We start from the raw sequence: 14980 nt of genomic DNA on the forward strand, positions 1-14980 counted from the left end.
TAATTCTCTCTGGAAACACCTCACAGACAAACCCAAGGGTATGCTTTATAATCAGTTAGGGGATTCTCAATGCAGTAAGGTTAACAAGATTAACCATTAGACAGGCATGGTGTCAAAGGCCTGTAATCTAGAACTGTGAAAGTTATCACAAGACCCTATTTGAAAAACAAACTAAAACATAATGATTGGGTGCGTGTCTCAGGTAGTAGCATGCTTGCCTAATTAGCGTGAGATCCTGAGTCAAACCACAGTACCACAAAATGGAAGGAAGGAAGGGAGGGAGGAAAAGAGGGAGGGATGGAGGAAAGGGATAATATCTTAGGTACTAGATACAAATTCCTTTGATATACACAGATTAAACGTTTCATTTAACTTCCCTTTTCCAGCTGATGATACTTTTTGCTGATTTATTGCAAGCTAAAAGACAAATATATGTATGAGTTTTATGTAATCTCAGAATTATGCCTCAATCTTAAAGTGATAAACTATTTTCCATCATTTAATTCTCTCATGTATAGAACTGTTCTATTCTCTGAATGAAAAAAGGAAGATGTCTTTAAAACTACCTGATACCATTCTCAGTCTGATAAATATTTTTTTTTAATTCTGTATTTCAGGCCCTGCTTGATACTCAGAATCTTCTGCGTGCACAAATCACAAATTTTACATTCAACCTGGGATTTTCAGGGAAATTTTACCATACAGGTAAGAAAAGAAGATTAACTGTACTCATAAGAGTCCTCTGGTCACTCTATTTAAAATTGTACAACCCTCTTACTCATACTTTCTTACATTCTTTACATCCTTCCCTGGTTTTTCTTCATGTCATTTAACTCCATTGAACTTAGTATTTTTAACCTTTAGAAAATGTTAATGGTTTGAAAGTTTATGGTACTATCTAATGCCTTTTTAATTGAACTATAATCTACATATATAAAATACGTAAGTAACAAATGTGACCTTCAGTGAATTTTCAGAAACTACATAGCTGTGCAACTCATAACAGATCAAGAAAGAGAACAGTTCCTGAATCCCTCCGCCTTGCACCTATTAACACTTGCTGGCTTCTGTTAAAGAATACCACTATCCTGACTTCTAACATCTTGTTAGTTTTGCCTGACTTGAGACAGGTGCAAAAGGATCCACCTGCACTCATATTTTTTGTTCATTATTTTGGTTTAATAAATACTGTTATGTGTATGTTGTCATTCTTTCATTTTTCATTTCTGTGTATTATTTCATTGTTTGAATATACTAACATTTCTTTGTCCATTACACTCCAGTGTGGTTTGTTGGATTTCCAATGGCTTTTTGAACAGCCATTGTAAACATTTTTCTACTACCTTTCAGAGGACTTAAGTTTTCTTTTTTCTATTGGTTATCAGCCAGGAGTGGAATTGCTAGCATGGCATACATATGATAAACTTTAATAGAAAATGTCAACTAGCTTTCCAAACTGGTTTAACCAACTTATATCGCAATAGTCTGAGTGATACTCCTGTGGCTCTACAACCTGGCACTATTTCATCCTGTTTTTCTTTTTAATTTTAGTCTTTATGGAAGGCATATAGAAATATCATTTGATGGTTTTAATGTGTATTTCTCTGAAGAATAGCAAATGAGTTTCTCTCAGAGGTTTCTTAGTTATTCTGGAGATTCTCTTTTGAAAAGCACTTTTTTTCTATTTTCTGGTTTTTATTTTTTATTTTATTTTATTTTATTGTTTTTACATTTACTTACCTGTATACATTGTTTTGACCACCTCTTCTCTTCCCCAGCCTCCAAGCTGGTTTTTATTATTGATTTGTAGAAAGTCTTTATATATTCTTAATGAATGCTTTCTCAATTATATGTGTTGCAAATAGTTTCTCTCACTGTCTAGCTTTTCTTTTCTTTTTCCTATTGGTATTTTTGAACAAAATATTTCATTTTAATGTTGCCCAATTTATTATTTCTTTTCTTTATGGTCAACTTTTTGTGTCTTGCTTAAGAAATCTTTGCATATCATAGATCATGAAAATATTTTTCTACCCTCTTAAAATTTATAAATATGTGTTCCATCTGGAATATTTTTTGTGTATGTATCAGATACCTTCTCCTTAACGTAAAGCTATCCAGTTAGCACCAAGCATTAGAAAGGCTGTCCTTTCCCACTGCACTGTGGTGTCATCACAAATTAGATGAACATATCCATGTGGACTCTTGCTGGATATCCTTTCCTGTTTGTTGGATCTATTTGTGTCCATCACAATGTCTTATTTGCTGTAACTTCATAATTAATAATAATATCATGTCTTCAATAATAATTCCAATTTCGTTCATCTTCTTCAAGATTGACTTGACTATTCTTGGCCATTTCATTTTCATATAAATTTTAAGAATCAGCTTGCCAATATCTGAGAACAATTTTTGCAAGAATGTTGATTTAGATTGCATTAAACCTATAGATTAATTTGTAGAAATCGGCATTTTAAATGTTACATCTTCAAGTACTTGGATATATTTAGGTCTTCTTTAGTTACACTTATTAATTTGTTAGTACAATAGTGGTGTATTGTTTTTATTTAATTTTCCACTCTTTTGTTGATGGCATTTAAAAATACAACTGATTTTGTGCATTGATGCTGTATCTAGTAACTTTGCTACATTTAGTTACTAATTCTATAGTTTATCTATTCATTCTTTTACATGTTCTACCTATGCTATCATGTAATTTGTGAATATTGGCATTTTTTTTCCTTTGCTGACCTTATGAATTTTGTTTCTTTTTGTGGCTGATTGCACTGACTCTGGCTCAGATCTTGAGAAGTTTATTTTATTTTATTTTTGAAACATGTCTGGTTATATAGCCCAGGCTGGCCTGAAGTCATGAGTCTCCTGTCTCAGCTTCCCAAGTAATGGGATTAGAGGCTTATGCCACCATGCCTAGCCTCAGGTCAATTTTAAATAAAAGTGATGATGGTAATAGCACTTATTCTTCACTTAGTGGGAAATCTTTCAATAGATTTATTCTTGTTCTCAAGAGGAATCTTGCAATAAAATATTTTGTAACTACTCTATTATCTTAAGGACCCTCCCTTCCTTCCCTAGGCTACTCAGAGTTTCATTATGGGTGAGTGTTGAAGGGAGTTTGTTTTATAATTATTTCATTATCTCTTCTTATACTAAAATGGATTTCCCATGAAACCTTTATTATTGTAATAGCAGAAATTATAACAGTGTCTATTAAAAATGAATTAATGAACAAATGAGCTAGTGGTAGTAAGATCACCTTGAACTGTAAGTAGCTACATGGAACAAGACCACCATATGAAATTTGACCCTGCTGTGTTGCAAAAGAAAAAAATCACTCTAAAATATTAAGAATAATTTTAAATTTTCTTTTCAAAACATAATCTGTTCAAATATATTTTATCTTATCTGAGGATAGCTGAATACAATAGTATTGAATGAATCAGGCAATATTTCAGAAGTTAAAAGAAAGATTACATATAGTTATATATCCTGTAATGACATAGTCTTCAGTCATTAAAAAGCAAATATTATCTTAAATGTAACTGATAAAGAAGGAGCTCTTGAGATTAGAACATGCTACAACTTTCATGAAAATAAAAGGGGATGGAATCTACGTAACTATAGGAAACTTATTTTAAAGTTTATAAAACTAAGAGTGGTTAAGTAATGTGGTCACTGTCACACAGCTATTAATACAGACACTGGATATCTATGCAAGGATTCATAATGAACTAGTTTTAGCAGGTATCAATGAAGAAGATAATTTGGGGATTGAGTATCAAAGATGAAAAGGAGTTACTTTCATGTATTACTTTCGTACTTCTTGTATTTTATGTCATCTGTACATGTGTAATCTAAACAAGTATGCAAATAATTTTTGAAACTGATATACTCAAACAAGTTTATCAAATAGTTTTCTATAACTTCAAATGCTTTTTAATTTTTAATTTTGTAATATGGACATGAATTATTTCATATTTATTTAATGGTTTTCTTCAAGGGTTTAATAAGTTTCCCTGGTGAGAATTCTACCTATATACAAAATCAATATAATTTTCATATGCACATTAGTAACTAATAGTAATTTCACTTTTAGATAGAAGTAATATTGCATTTCTGTAGTAAGTGAATTTCTGTTTGTTTCCATGGCAGTTACAGAGTCATGAGACTTGGCTCAAGTATATTCATGTCACTTGATGTATAATACATACAATGTATATAGTCATACAACTACATGTCTTTGGTTATTGATTTGTTTTTGTTTTAAGAGTAACTTAATGTAAGAAATTCTAAAAGACTTAGTCCCCTGAATTACTTAGATTACTATATAAAATACATTTTTTTCTATTTTTAAGTATTAACAATTGGGAATCTCATAATCATAATTTAACTTTGTCTAATGATCAAATAAGCTGCTGTTCTTATGGTAATCTCAATTATGAAAGCACAATTTGATAGCTATTGTAAAGTAATTCTAACTTTACTTAGAGTAAAGTTCTACTACCTTGGCATAGATACATGAAATGAGAACTTCCTCTTTATGTGTAGAAGTTCCATCATCTTTCTAGCAAAGTTAAACCCATCATACTACTAAATTTTATGATAGGGAGCCCCAAGAACTTAATAAAATAAAAGAGTGCCCTAAACATATACTATTTTCAATTGATTATTTTAATAATTATTTATTGATTATTTTATATTCTTTGACATTCTTTGAAGAAAAGAAAACTAACATGCAGATGAGGAATCATCAGGGCAAGATCAAGAATAAACAGAATATTTAGACTGTTAGAGAGATGGTGTGTTAGACTTTTCATCACTGTGACAAATACAAACATATGACACTGGCATGCTCCCGGTGACTTTCTTACTCCAAAACCTCCCAAAATCATGCCACAACTGGGGATCAAGCCTTTAACACATGAGTCTATGGGGACATTTCATATCAAACCATAACAGAGAGTCATTATAGGAAGAACCATAGGAACAAAATCAAGACAACCCAAGCTCACCCAAGAAATACAAGGAAAAACTCCTGGCAACTGAGTTATCTTCCTGCCAAACACTGAATGCTAGAAAATGACTCCAGCTGTCCCTCTCCTTCGTGTTTATCTCTTAAAGACTTGACCTTTTTTTTTTTTACTTGAGTATGTCCCACAGCCTTACAATAAAAGTGCTCTCTCTATATAAGCCAGAGAAAATGGAACACAGGGAGAAGTTAAGGTTAAGTTTGAAGGTTCTTGGTATCTGTATACTATGAAAGCTTCTAGAAAGCTGTAGCTGGTGTTGTCTGGGACTAGAAAAAAATAATTTTTGAGTGGGAAGAGATAAAAAATTTAATTGTCAGTCTTTCCAAATTAGTTATTATAAAATTTAATTGAAGTACATGGTCTTCCATTCTAAATGAATAATTCTTTTTACTATTAAAAAAATACCTTTTTAAAAATTAATTCTTAAGGACAGAGAAAAGCAGTAGTGTCACAATAGTTAAGACTTTATTCCAGGAGAAACCTTTATCTTATTTGATTAATTTTAACTTTTGAAGAGTTAATGCATTTTTGTGAGAAGTACATGAAAATAAAAATCAGACTTCCCTACTAATGAGCAATAACCATATTCATATACATTTCCTATACCTTTCCATTGACTACTAGGAATATTCCCTTGTTTTCTATATAAAAACAAACTTAGAAGGGCCCCAGGTCAGAGAGTTAGTTAGGTACCAAAAATAAGACTATTTTAACACTAAACTAATCAGAACCCATTTTTTGATATTTTTTATTGTTGCGATGGGATGGGGGTACATTGTGGCATTTACAAAAGTTCTTACAATAGAACCCAATTCTTATGCACAAGAGAAATTGAACTTTTGCAATTTAATTGGCAGTCCTCTAGTAGGGAAGCCAAAAGCAAAAGATTCTAGTAAGTAAGGCTGGTGTATTTCACTAAATTACTAAGAAATAAGAGTTGTCTGGAAGGTTTAATGACATCACGGATTAACTAACAACATGAAAGAGCAGTGTGATAATGAATTAGTAAATATCAAACTTATATCTAGACTACATTTGGTCAGCAAATGATAGCTAAAGACACTGAATTTAAAGTTGCTTAATCTAAATGAAATTCAGGTCTTTCAGCTCTTATGAAATAACTTATCCTAAGTTATTTCCTTAAAGACCAATTTCCTTAACCTATAAAAGGAAGTTAGTAGTGGCCTTTACTTCTTAAGGTGTTGTAATAATTAAATGAAAGATGAAAAACTCTTGACCAAGGTGAAATCTCAGTAATGGTTTTAAAGATAATACCACAGAAGGAAATAATGCAGGTAAAATACCACTGTTGTTTAAACATACATATAATAAAATAAATTAAACATTGCAATAAATTTATGAGGTTTAAGTATATTTTTTACAACTTAAGGAATTTGACCTCTGGTTTTTCTGTCTTCCCCCAGTTCTGACAAAGGAGGCAAGGACAATCCAACCATGAGCATTTCAACTGTTTTTTTTATCATAGTGTTTAAAGTAATAAGCAACAGACATTTGTTCACAAGATAATAATTCTGATTTCAAACATCCCTGAAGTAGAATTAAAGAAAATCAGATTAATTAGAGCTATTAAGAAAAAAGGAAAGACATAAATTATGCCTACTATGAATTAAGATAAATCTGACAGAAGGCAGACATCATTTTCCTACCTCCCGGATGATTCCAATGCATAAATGTTTTTATTGCAGATTTCATTGTGATAGTCAAAAAAGGGTAACACATACTTGAGCTATCTTCCTAAAGAACCCTGAGATCAGTTGTTCTGTCATGATAAACTCTGAACAAAGTCTATTTAGAAAATGAATGAAGGAGAAATTAGTGGATAGATGCAGGGAAGGATAGGAGTTATATATGACAAGGAATCAAGCTTAGGAGCAGAAGCATGGGAGACTTTTCATAAACTAGTGAATTTCAGATCACTTTATCACAATCTCATCGCTGGGGAGGTGGAAGTCAGGAATGAATTGACTACTGGGAAATGCCAAGAGACTTCTGCCTATTTTCAGTGTGAAAACTGCAACAAATAACTGACTTAAATGATATCGTGTGCTGAGGGACACAAGTGAATCATGAAATTATTTTGTTGTGACTGCACATACAACCATGTCAAAATGATTTACTACTGAGACTCTCACACTCCTTTTGGCAGGCATATTCTCATGAATACATTTGCTACTTGCCCCCATTCTCTCCAAACTACAAATTGTACAAAGATGCTAAAAGTTAAGAGTGCTGATGTTCCTGGGAATGGTTACATATTTCCATCTCCACAATGATGTTTATATCCATGTTGAACATTTTTAGAATGTTTGTCCTTTCTCTGGTTGCTCCCTAACAGATTTTCCTTTGCTTCATTTTATGTTCAAAAGCTCAACTATATGTAAGATAATATAAATGGTGTCTTATAAATACCACATATGATATCATAGCATGTATGATATGTACATATTTCAATATAGACAGATAGATGATGATGATGATAATAGACAGATAGATAGATAGACAGATGTAATCTCAATTAACTGAATAATAATTTTCCCCTGCAGGAACTCAAGAGGAAGATGAAGGAGATGACTGTCTGTTGGGGTCTGTGGATGAATTCTGGTGGTTTCCGCACATGTGGAGTCACATGCAGCCCCACCTCTTCCATAATGAGTCATCTTTGGTAGAGCAGATGTTTCTCAACAAAAAGTTTGCCTTAGTAAGTACCTTACTTTGACTACTGCATTGAAGTAGCCTATATTGACTAGAGAAATAACAAGGTTTTCATATTAAAAACTTCCTTGAGACTTTGGCATATTGGCCCTCTCCAAGCAGCTTTTCTCTCTGATCATTAAGAAGATCTTGGGATTGCAGTCTTTCAGTTTGAGGCTCGTGAGCATGTATTGGGTGCTTATCACCATGTTAATGCTTTAAGGGGTCTAATTTTAAAAGAGACTTCACAAGATGCAAAACTGTTACTGTAACACTATGGACAGAGCTCATAAGACTTATCTACTGTCCAGAAAGAGCTTCCTACTGCACTAGGAAGGCAGAATATACACATTGATCAAATCTCCAACAAAATGAGATAGTCCATGATTTAGTGTCAAACTGTAAATACAAAACTCTTAGTTCAGAGAAAGAAGTGTCATTGGGAGTGGTAAGGGATGAGTTCTTGTGGAAATGCCATTGGGTACATCCTGAAATACCAGTAAAATTTATGTGTTGGGATAAACTGGAGTGAAATAAGACTAAAGTAAAATACCAGGAAAGAGACCATAAAGTGGTCACAAGACAATGAAGACTCCATCTAGGAAATGAAAAGATATTCCAAACATACATGTTATATGGATAGAACATTTGGTTGGCTTAAGTAAGGCATATTGTTTATACTGAAGGGTTTATGATTTGGACCAGGGGAATTCACAGTAAAAGTTTTAAGTTTGAGTAGTTCACCTTTGTGGTACTATAGTCAAAGTTATACAAGAAGGTATTAGAATTCATAAACTCTATTGTTCTTTCTTAAAGACATAAAAAATCAGGAGTTCATGCTTGTTTTTTAACTTTAATCTACTCCCCAAAATAAACATTTAAGAGGGCATCCTTGTTATGGATTGATATCTTGTACAAAAAGTAGGAATAGGGTTTGTCTAAACTTATATCATGAAACAAATTACAAACTCCTATAAGATGAAGAGTCACCTTTTTTTCCAAAAAACTAAAGATAGTAAATAGCATATAAAATTGGGCAATTTGCAATAGTACTAAAAATTCTATCTCAGTACAGCAAGCATTGATTCTGTTATCTGCAGAAGTTTAACACTGCCGATTTTAAAAATATTAATCACCAAATGATGATGTGGAGATTACTTGTGAAGTTGCTAAGTAAATCCGTAACGAAAAAGAGAAAGGAATTTGTGAGGGAAGAAAATATGTAAATATAGTGAGAGAAGGCAGGAAGGTTTGTTATTTTTGTTGCTGTTTTGGTAGCCTTCAAAAATAGTTTATCAGAGCAAGTTTGATAAAAAGACAAGTCATTCACTGTTTTATCCCTTACAACTCAAACAGTATTTAGAAAAATAGGTGTTCTATTATCATGTGAGTGAGTCAATGGATGCCAATATTGTGTTCATATCTAAAATTTTTAATACTTGAAAGCAAATATGGTAAGAATATGAGTTACATGTTTTTTTACAATTTCATCATAAACTGAAAGAATAATTCTAAATCAAAATCTGATAATTCTTATCCTCCTAATTCAAGTGCAAGCAGAGATTGCTTAGGAATGTCATTTCTAACTATATGATGACAAACCAGATTATGGTGCTTGAGGCAGCAGAGAATAGTCATGGAGGATGAAGATCCTCATCTTCAGAAATAAGACTAAATGTATTTTTAATGTTTAATCAAATATAAATCAATGGATTTTTTATTGGTCAAGGGAAGATAGATAAGGAAGAAAGACTGAGTCCTGGATTAGCTAGTCCCCAGCCATTACAACATAAAAGAGAATGTATACGTAAAACATTTAGAGCAGCAGTTAGCACATAACTTTCAGTAGATGGCAGCTGTTATTTTTATTATCATTATATTTAATATCATAAAGCTATCATCTTCAATTTTTGCCTGGGCTCTTGAGTTGTTTAAAGTAACTGGTAATAGGGACAGAATCTGTACATTTAAAAGTTTGTTTTGTATTGATATGATTTCCTTAATGTGAATTTTATACAATTTATAAACATGCATTAGCTAAGACTTACTTACCATTAAGGCATTAGAGCTCCAAATTGCATTGCAGCTAAATTTAAAGGTCTAATAAGAAAAGACCAATTGTTTAAGTTTCTCTATATTTTGTGTTAGTTCCTTCATTTCTCACAATATTTCTGTATTATTTCCTATATTTCTTTATAGGTATAATTATTTTTCCTTTATGTATGAGAATCACAGAAATACAGTAACTACTTTGTGACAGAATTAAAACCAGAAATTCAAGTCTTGTGATTCTACATAAACTGTGCCACTTGGGTTTCCCCACTAGCCTCCTGGACCCAATTCACAGGTTTAAGTGTAGATTTCCCTACTTATTGGTAATCCTGGCAATATAAGAGAAATGGAGAATTTGAGGTAGAAGTTACAGAGCAACGTTTCCCTTGGATTTCTAGAGTAACTTTCCACATGATTGAATATTATTTACCAGTTGATATACAAACTACTCCAATTCAGCTGAAACTATTCTGGAGGAAACCCTTCGCTGTTACATTCCTAAATTAGTTTATATCCTGCTTTTCTCCATCAGCTTGGAGGCTCTCGATTTTTAAATGAACATAAATGTTTCCCAATGAAAGAACATTCAAAGAAGCATTGGGCTGCCCTCAGAACAAATAGGTGTTCAAACCAAGGATGAAGGTCATGGATGCAATATTCAAATGGGTGATTGAGTTAAAGACTGTTTAAAGTCTCCTTCCAACTAAGAATCTGAGACTATGATCTGAAACTCTAGGCCCTACTTTCACTATCTATAGCCAAACACCTGTCATTTTCATTGAGTATTGAAAATTACTTCTGACCTATTATCCTCTTGCACAATGTGGTCACATGCAACTCACAGAGGAATTTGATGCCCATTTAATTTAGCTTTCATAGCTCTGTCTAATAACTTAGTATGGAACATTAAACAAATTGCTTAAGCAAACTTGCATTTGATGATTGCAACTATCGAAGAGAACGCAGCTTTAGAGTTTGATTTTTTTCTAAAAAAAAACTTAGTTATCAAATAAGTACTAGCTCCAGAATTGAACTGAAATTTTAAATGGAGACTTTTTTTGAAAGGTACCATCTCTGAAGTAAAGATTAATTTTACATTGTTAACTGAACTACCACACTGTCTGAAGTATCTACTGCACAGCTTCAAAAATAAGAGAAGGTAGCCCTAGAAAAGTAAAATTGTCAATAAAAAATACTCTCAGTTGAAGAATTGTACCTAAATTTTGGCAAATCTAGTAGTTTAATTTTTAATGATAAAATAATTAATAGAGTTTTTTCTTAGAATTCTTTGTCAGTATCAGATAATATTTAACATTGTTTCAGACAATATTATAAAAATTTTTAATAGTGTAACAAGTTCCTGAAAACATGAAGTCATATTGTGGATTGTAGTTTTGATTGCATTATCATCATTTTTCAAATAATGGCTCTTTTTCTCCTTCTTTTCCAAGTTTAGCAGATGTCTATGGCCAATTATATAACATTTTAGATTGGTAAGCACATTAACTTTTCCAATATGGAAATAAAGATTATAGTACCAAAATATAATTTAAAATATATTGAAAGACTTGATGATTTAAGAAATATGTGATAATCTTTCAATTAGTTTGCTTGCTAGTAGAGAAGCAATAAATCCTATCATTTTTATTTCAGTGAAGCATTTTATTAAAAGGCACACTATACTTTCATTTTATTAATATTGAATACAGAGTGTAATTTTAGTGGTCTTAATAGAAGTGGAGAGTACCAACCAGGATGCAGAGTCCACTCAGAGCTGGTAGACACTTCCAGAGTAATCTAGGCAGCACAATTTAAGAAAGACACTGGCCATTACACAGTGCAGGATGGCCAAAGTGTATATAAAATTTACTTCATAAAATGAATGGCTTCACAAAATGAAGGGCAAGAGATAAGATAGGAGACTAAAGAATATATTATCAAGTTTAATATTCAACTTAAGAGGGCTGGTATGTTCATGCTAGCTATTTACAATGTAAAATGTGACAATACTACTATCTCTAATGCCACTATCACTGTATACCCTCCCCCAAGATGTCCCAAACCTTTCAGCTACTCAGCAACGAAATGAACCTGGCCCACAAACTGTCTCCAGTCTTCAACCCTCATCTGCCAGCAGTTGTGACTAGTCAATAGTATAACATGCTGATTGGTAACTATTTTGAGTATGGCTAAATATAATCAGCAATCTTAGGATTTAGAAAGAACTAGAATCAGTGTAATCATGAAGGAAATCACAAAAGAGCAGCAAATTAAATTTAAATAAGCTTCTAGGAAGAATGATACTTGACATCTAGTAGGTATTCAATAAATGATTATTAGATGAAAATAAATAAATATTTCTTCAAGCTCTTAAAATTCTATTCATTATGATCTTAAAATGCAGTTTTTGTTATCATTTGGATGATCCAACAGGCAGGAAATGACTAACATTGAAAAGATGGTTTGCTATTGGCAGTTCCCCAGAGAAAGAGGCATGTAGTATTATGTAGGGCTACCTGGAGAGGCACTGGAGTTGGTCAGGAGGCAGAGGAAACAAGGCAAAAATGTGGTTTCTGGAGGGAAGGGAAGGCAAATGCAGGGAAAGCAGCTTAAGGTCAGCTACTTTGAATGCTTTCAATGGGCTCTGAGGTGTCTTAGTTGCCTGGTCCATGACCCTGGGGTGATTAGAGCAGGGAAATAATTGGTGACTGAGGTAGAAGCTCTGGATTGGTTGATTTGCATTTGAAGAGTGTGCAGTCAGGCAAGAAGACTATGTTATCTCCAAGAAGTAGCTAGAGCAAGAATCTCTCCAGGATCAGTAGGTCCCGGATATCAAATCAGCAGAAAATAAAAAGACATGATTGATACATTTAAAGATGCTTTACTCCAGGTTTTGTATCTTGAAGCAACTGATTTTCAAACTTCTCATCATCCCAGTTGCCATACTTGTACCATTTGTAACTTGTCCTTCTTCCCAATATATGTTGCGCCAATGAAGTCTGATGGTCTTAGGAGAGCAGAAAACAGCAAAATACTTTTTATTTTCATTTGTACTTTACTTCCACTAATGTAGCCAAATATCACATTACATTTTTAAGCCATTGCATCATAACTGTGCCTGCCACGTCTCTGACAATGAGCTCTTTATTAAGCCTTCTGGTATTAATTTTTTTGTTCAATTGATTTTGCTAACTAAATGCAAGTCTTGAGATTACAACAGTCACTTTATTGTTTCATATTTGTTCTATATTCAGTGTTACAGTATGTAAATATCCCAATAAAGATTATTGTTATATAACAGTCTTTATATATTTGCTAGCTCTGTGTCCTTCCTATTTTTTATGATTTTGGCATTTTTATCATTATTGGTAAAACTGAGCATATCATGGTTAGAGATTTGTAGAGGGCAACAGTCTTTATTCCAAATTAATATAGATCCAGTAATCACCATTATTTCAAAATAGTTGCTATATCAACTGCAAATTTGTTTAATTCAACTAATATCCATAAGGATAACACAAAATGTCACAGGGAGCCTTTATAAAATCAGGAATGAAGATGTGCATGACATTTTTCTGATACCACTTTAGAACTATTTTAAAAGGAATGCTTAGGGGCTGGGCATGGTGACTCACACCTGTAATCTCAGCTACTTAGGAAGCAAAGATCAAGACCATCATGATTGAGGCCAACCTGGGCAAAAAGTTAGCAAGACCTCCCCACAACCACTAATCACCTGGGCCAGGTGTGCTGCCCAGTTCAGCCACCTGGAGACATAGATAGGAGGATCATGGTCCAGGCTGGCCTGGGCAAAAGGTAAAAGACCCTATATAAAAAGTAACTTAAGCAAAAAAGAAAAAAAAGAGGGCTGGGGTATGACTCAAGTGGTAGAGCACCTGCCAAGCAAGCACAAGGCTCTGAGTTCAAACCCCACTACTGCCCCCCAAATAAAGGAAGAAAATGATAAGGTAATAAATATAATAGTTCCTCAAAGTTATTGCTGTCTTCTTTATTACTTCTCAATCAGTTCTTTAGCAATCTTAAGTTTTATGGGTTTGACTTTAGGCTCATTGATTTACAGACTCCAGAATCCTATCATTCTTCTCTTTTTATGTTGTTTTTTTTTTAAAGTTTGGCATATTTTCAACTCATGAATCTTCTTATTTGCTTTCTTTACGATTAATGAAAGTATTTTCATATCAAACCTACATGCTTAGCAGGTCACTCAGACTTGTAAACCCAGTCACTTGGGAGGTAGAGAGGAACACAATTTGAGGCCAGCCTAGGCAAAAAGTTAGCTAGACCCCATCTCAAACAATAAGACAGCATAGTGGCCACATCTGTCATTCCAGCCATGCATGGAACAATCGAGATCCAGGCCAGCCCAAGCAAAAGCCTGGAAATTTTAAAATAATTTGTAATTGAGATTCCAAGATGGCGGCTAGAGGTAGGAAGCAGAAAGCGACCCTCCTATAGTGAAATCTTGGAGAGACACTGGAGACAACATTGCAGACATAATCACTGAGAAAAGGCATAACTTTGACCCCTCCACATCTCCAGCTGGTGCAGAGAATCTCCACTTCACGTTAAACGGAGAAACGAGGAAGGCCCCCGGGGCCGCCAGTGGCCGGCGCCCATACGGCGTGGGAGGACGTGGACCAGGTGAGCTTCGCGGTACCACGGTAGCCCCACAGACAAGCCTGGGCCAGAGCAGCATAGCCCCCTGGACAGACTGACCTACACCCAGGAAAAAAAGAGAAACTGAGTAATAAGCAATAAGAACAGTTAAGACACGCTGGAAAGAGGGTGGGGCGCCCTAAGCGCTGAAGATTGGGGGAAGGGAATCCTTCCCGGGACTGAAAATAAACAAGCCAGGCGGGCTGGAGAGCCTCTGGCGGGAGCGGGGCGCACGCCCAGCAACCAGGAGCGGGGAAGCTTGTGAGAGGAGGGAAGACCCACTTCCCACGTGAACTGTAAACAAACATGGCAGCCAGCAGGAGCAGCAGCACCGCCCAGTAAGCAGGAGCAGGAAAGCTGCTGAAAGTGGCAGTGGGAGGAAGACTTCAGAGGAAAGGGGGGAAGACCCACCTCCCACATGAACTGTAAATAAACACGCAGGCCTGACAACGTGGGGCGTTGTCACCTTTCCCAGTGCTTGGAAAGGGGAAAGC

General features: G+C 34.2%; 1 protein-coding gene across 8 annotated transcripts in view; it reads left to right on the forward strand.

Annotated features, from left to right (window-relative positions):
- Positions 1-14980, forward strand: part of LOC141410873 (bifunctional heparan sulfate N-deacetylase/N-sulfotransferase 3) — a 183081-nt gene that overhangs the window by 55583 nt on the left and 112518 nt on the right. For 7 of the 8 annotated variants that reach the window (XR_012435663.1, XM_074041597.1, XM_074041600.1 and 4 more), the window contains exons 3-4: positions 618-705; positions 7610-7764. Coding sequence is in view for 6 of the 8 variants with exons in the window: in XM_074041597.1 (XP_073897698.1) it covers positions 618-705; positions 7610-7764 (243 nt within the window). In the remaining 2 variants the exon portion in view is untranslated. Of the gene's footprint in view, positions 1-617; positions 706-7609; positions 7765-14369; positions 14472-14980 lie in introns of those variants that run through there. The other variant, XM_074041602.1, reaches the window with a different exon arrangement.

The sequence above is a fragment of the Castor canadensis genome, chromosome 9 (genome assembly GCF_047511655.1).
Source record: "Castor canadensis chromosome 9, mCasCan1.hap1v2, whole genome shotgun sequence".
Taxonomy (NCBI): domain Eukaryota; kingdom Metazoa; phylum Chordata; class Mammalia; order Rodentia; family Castoridae; genus Castor; species Castor canadensis.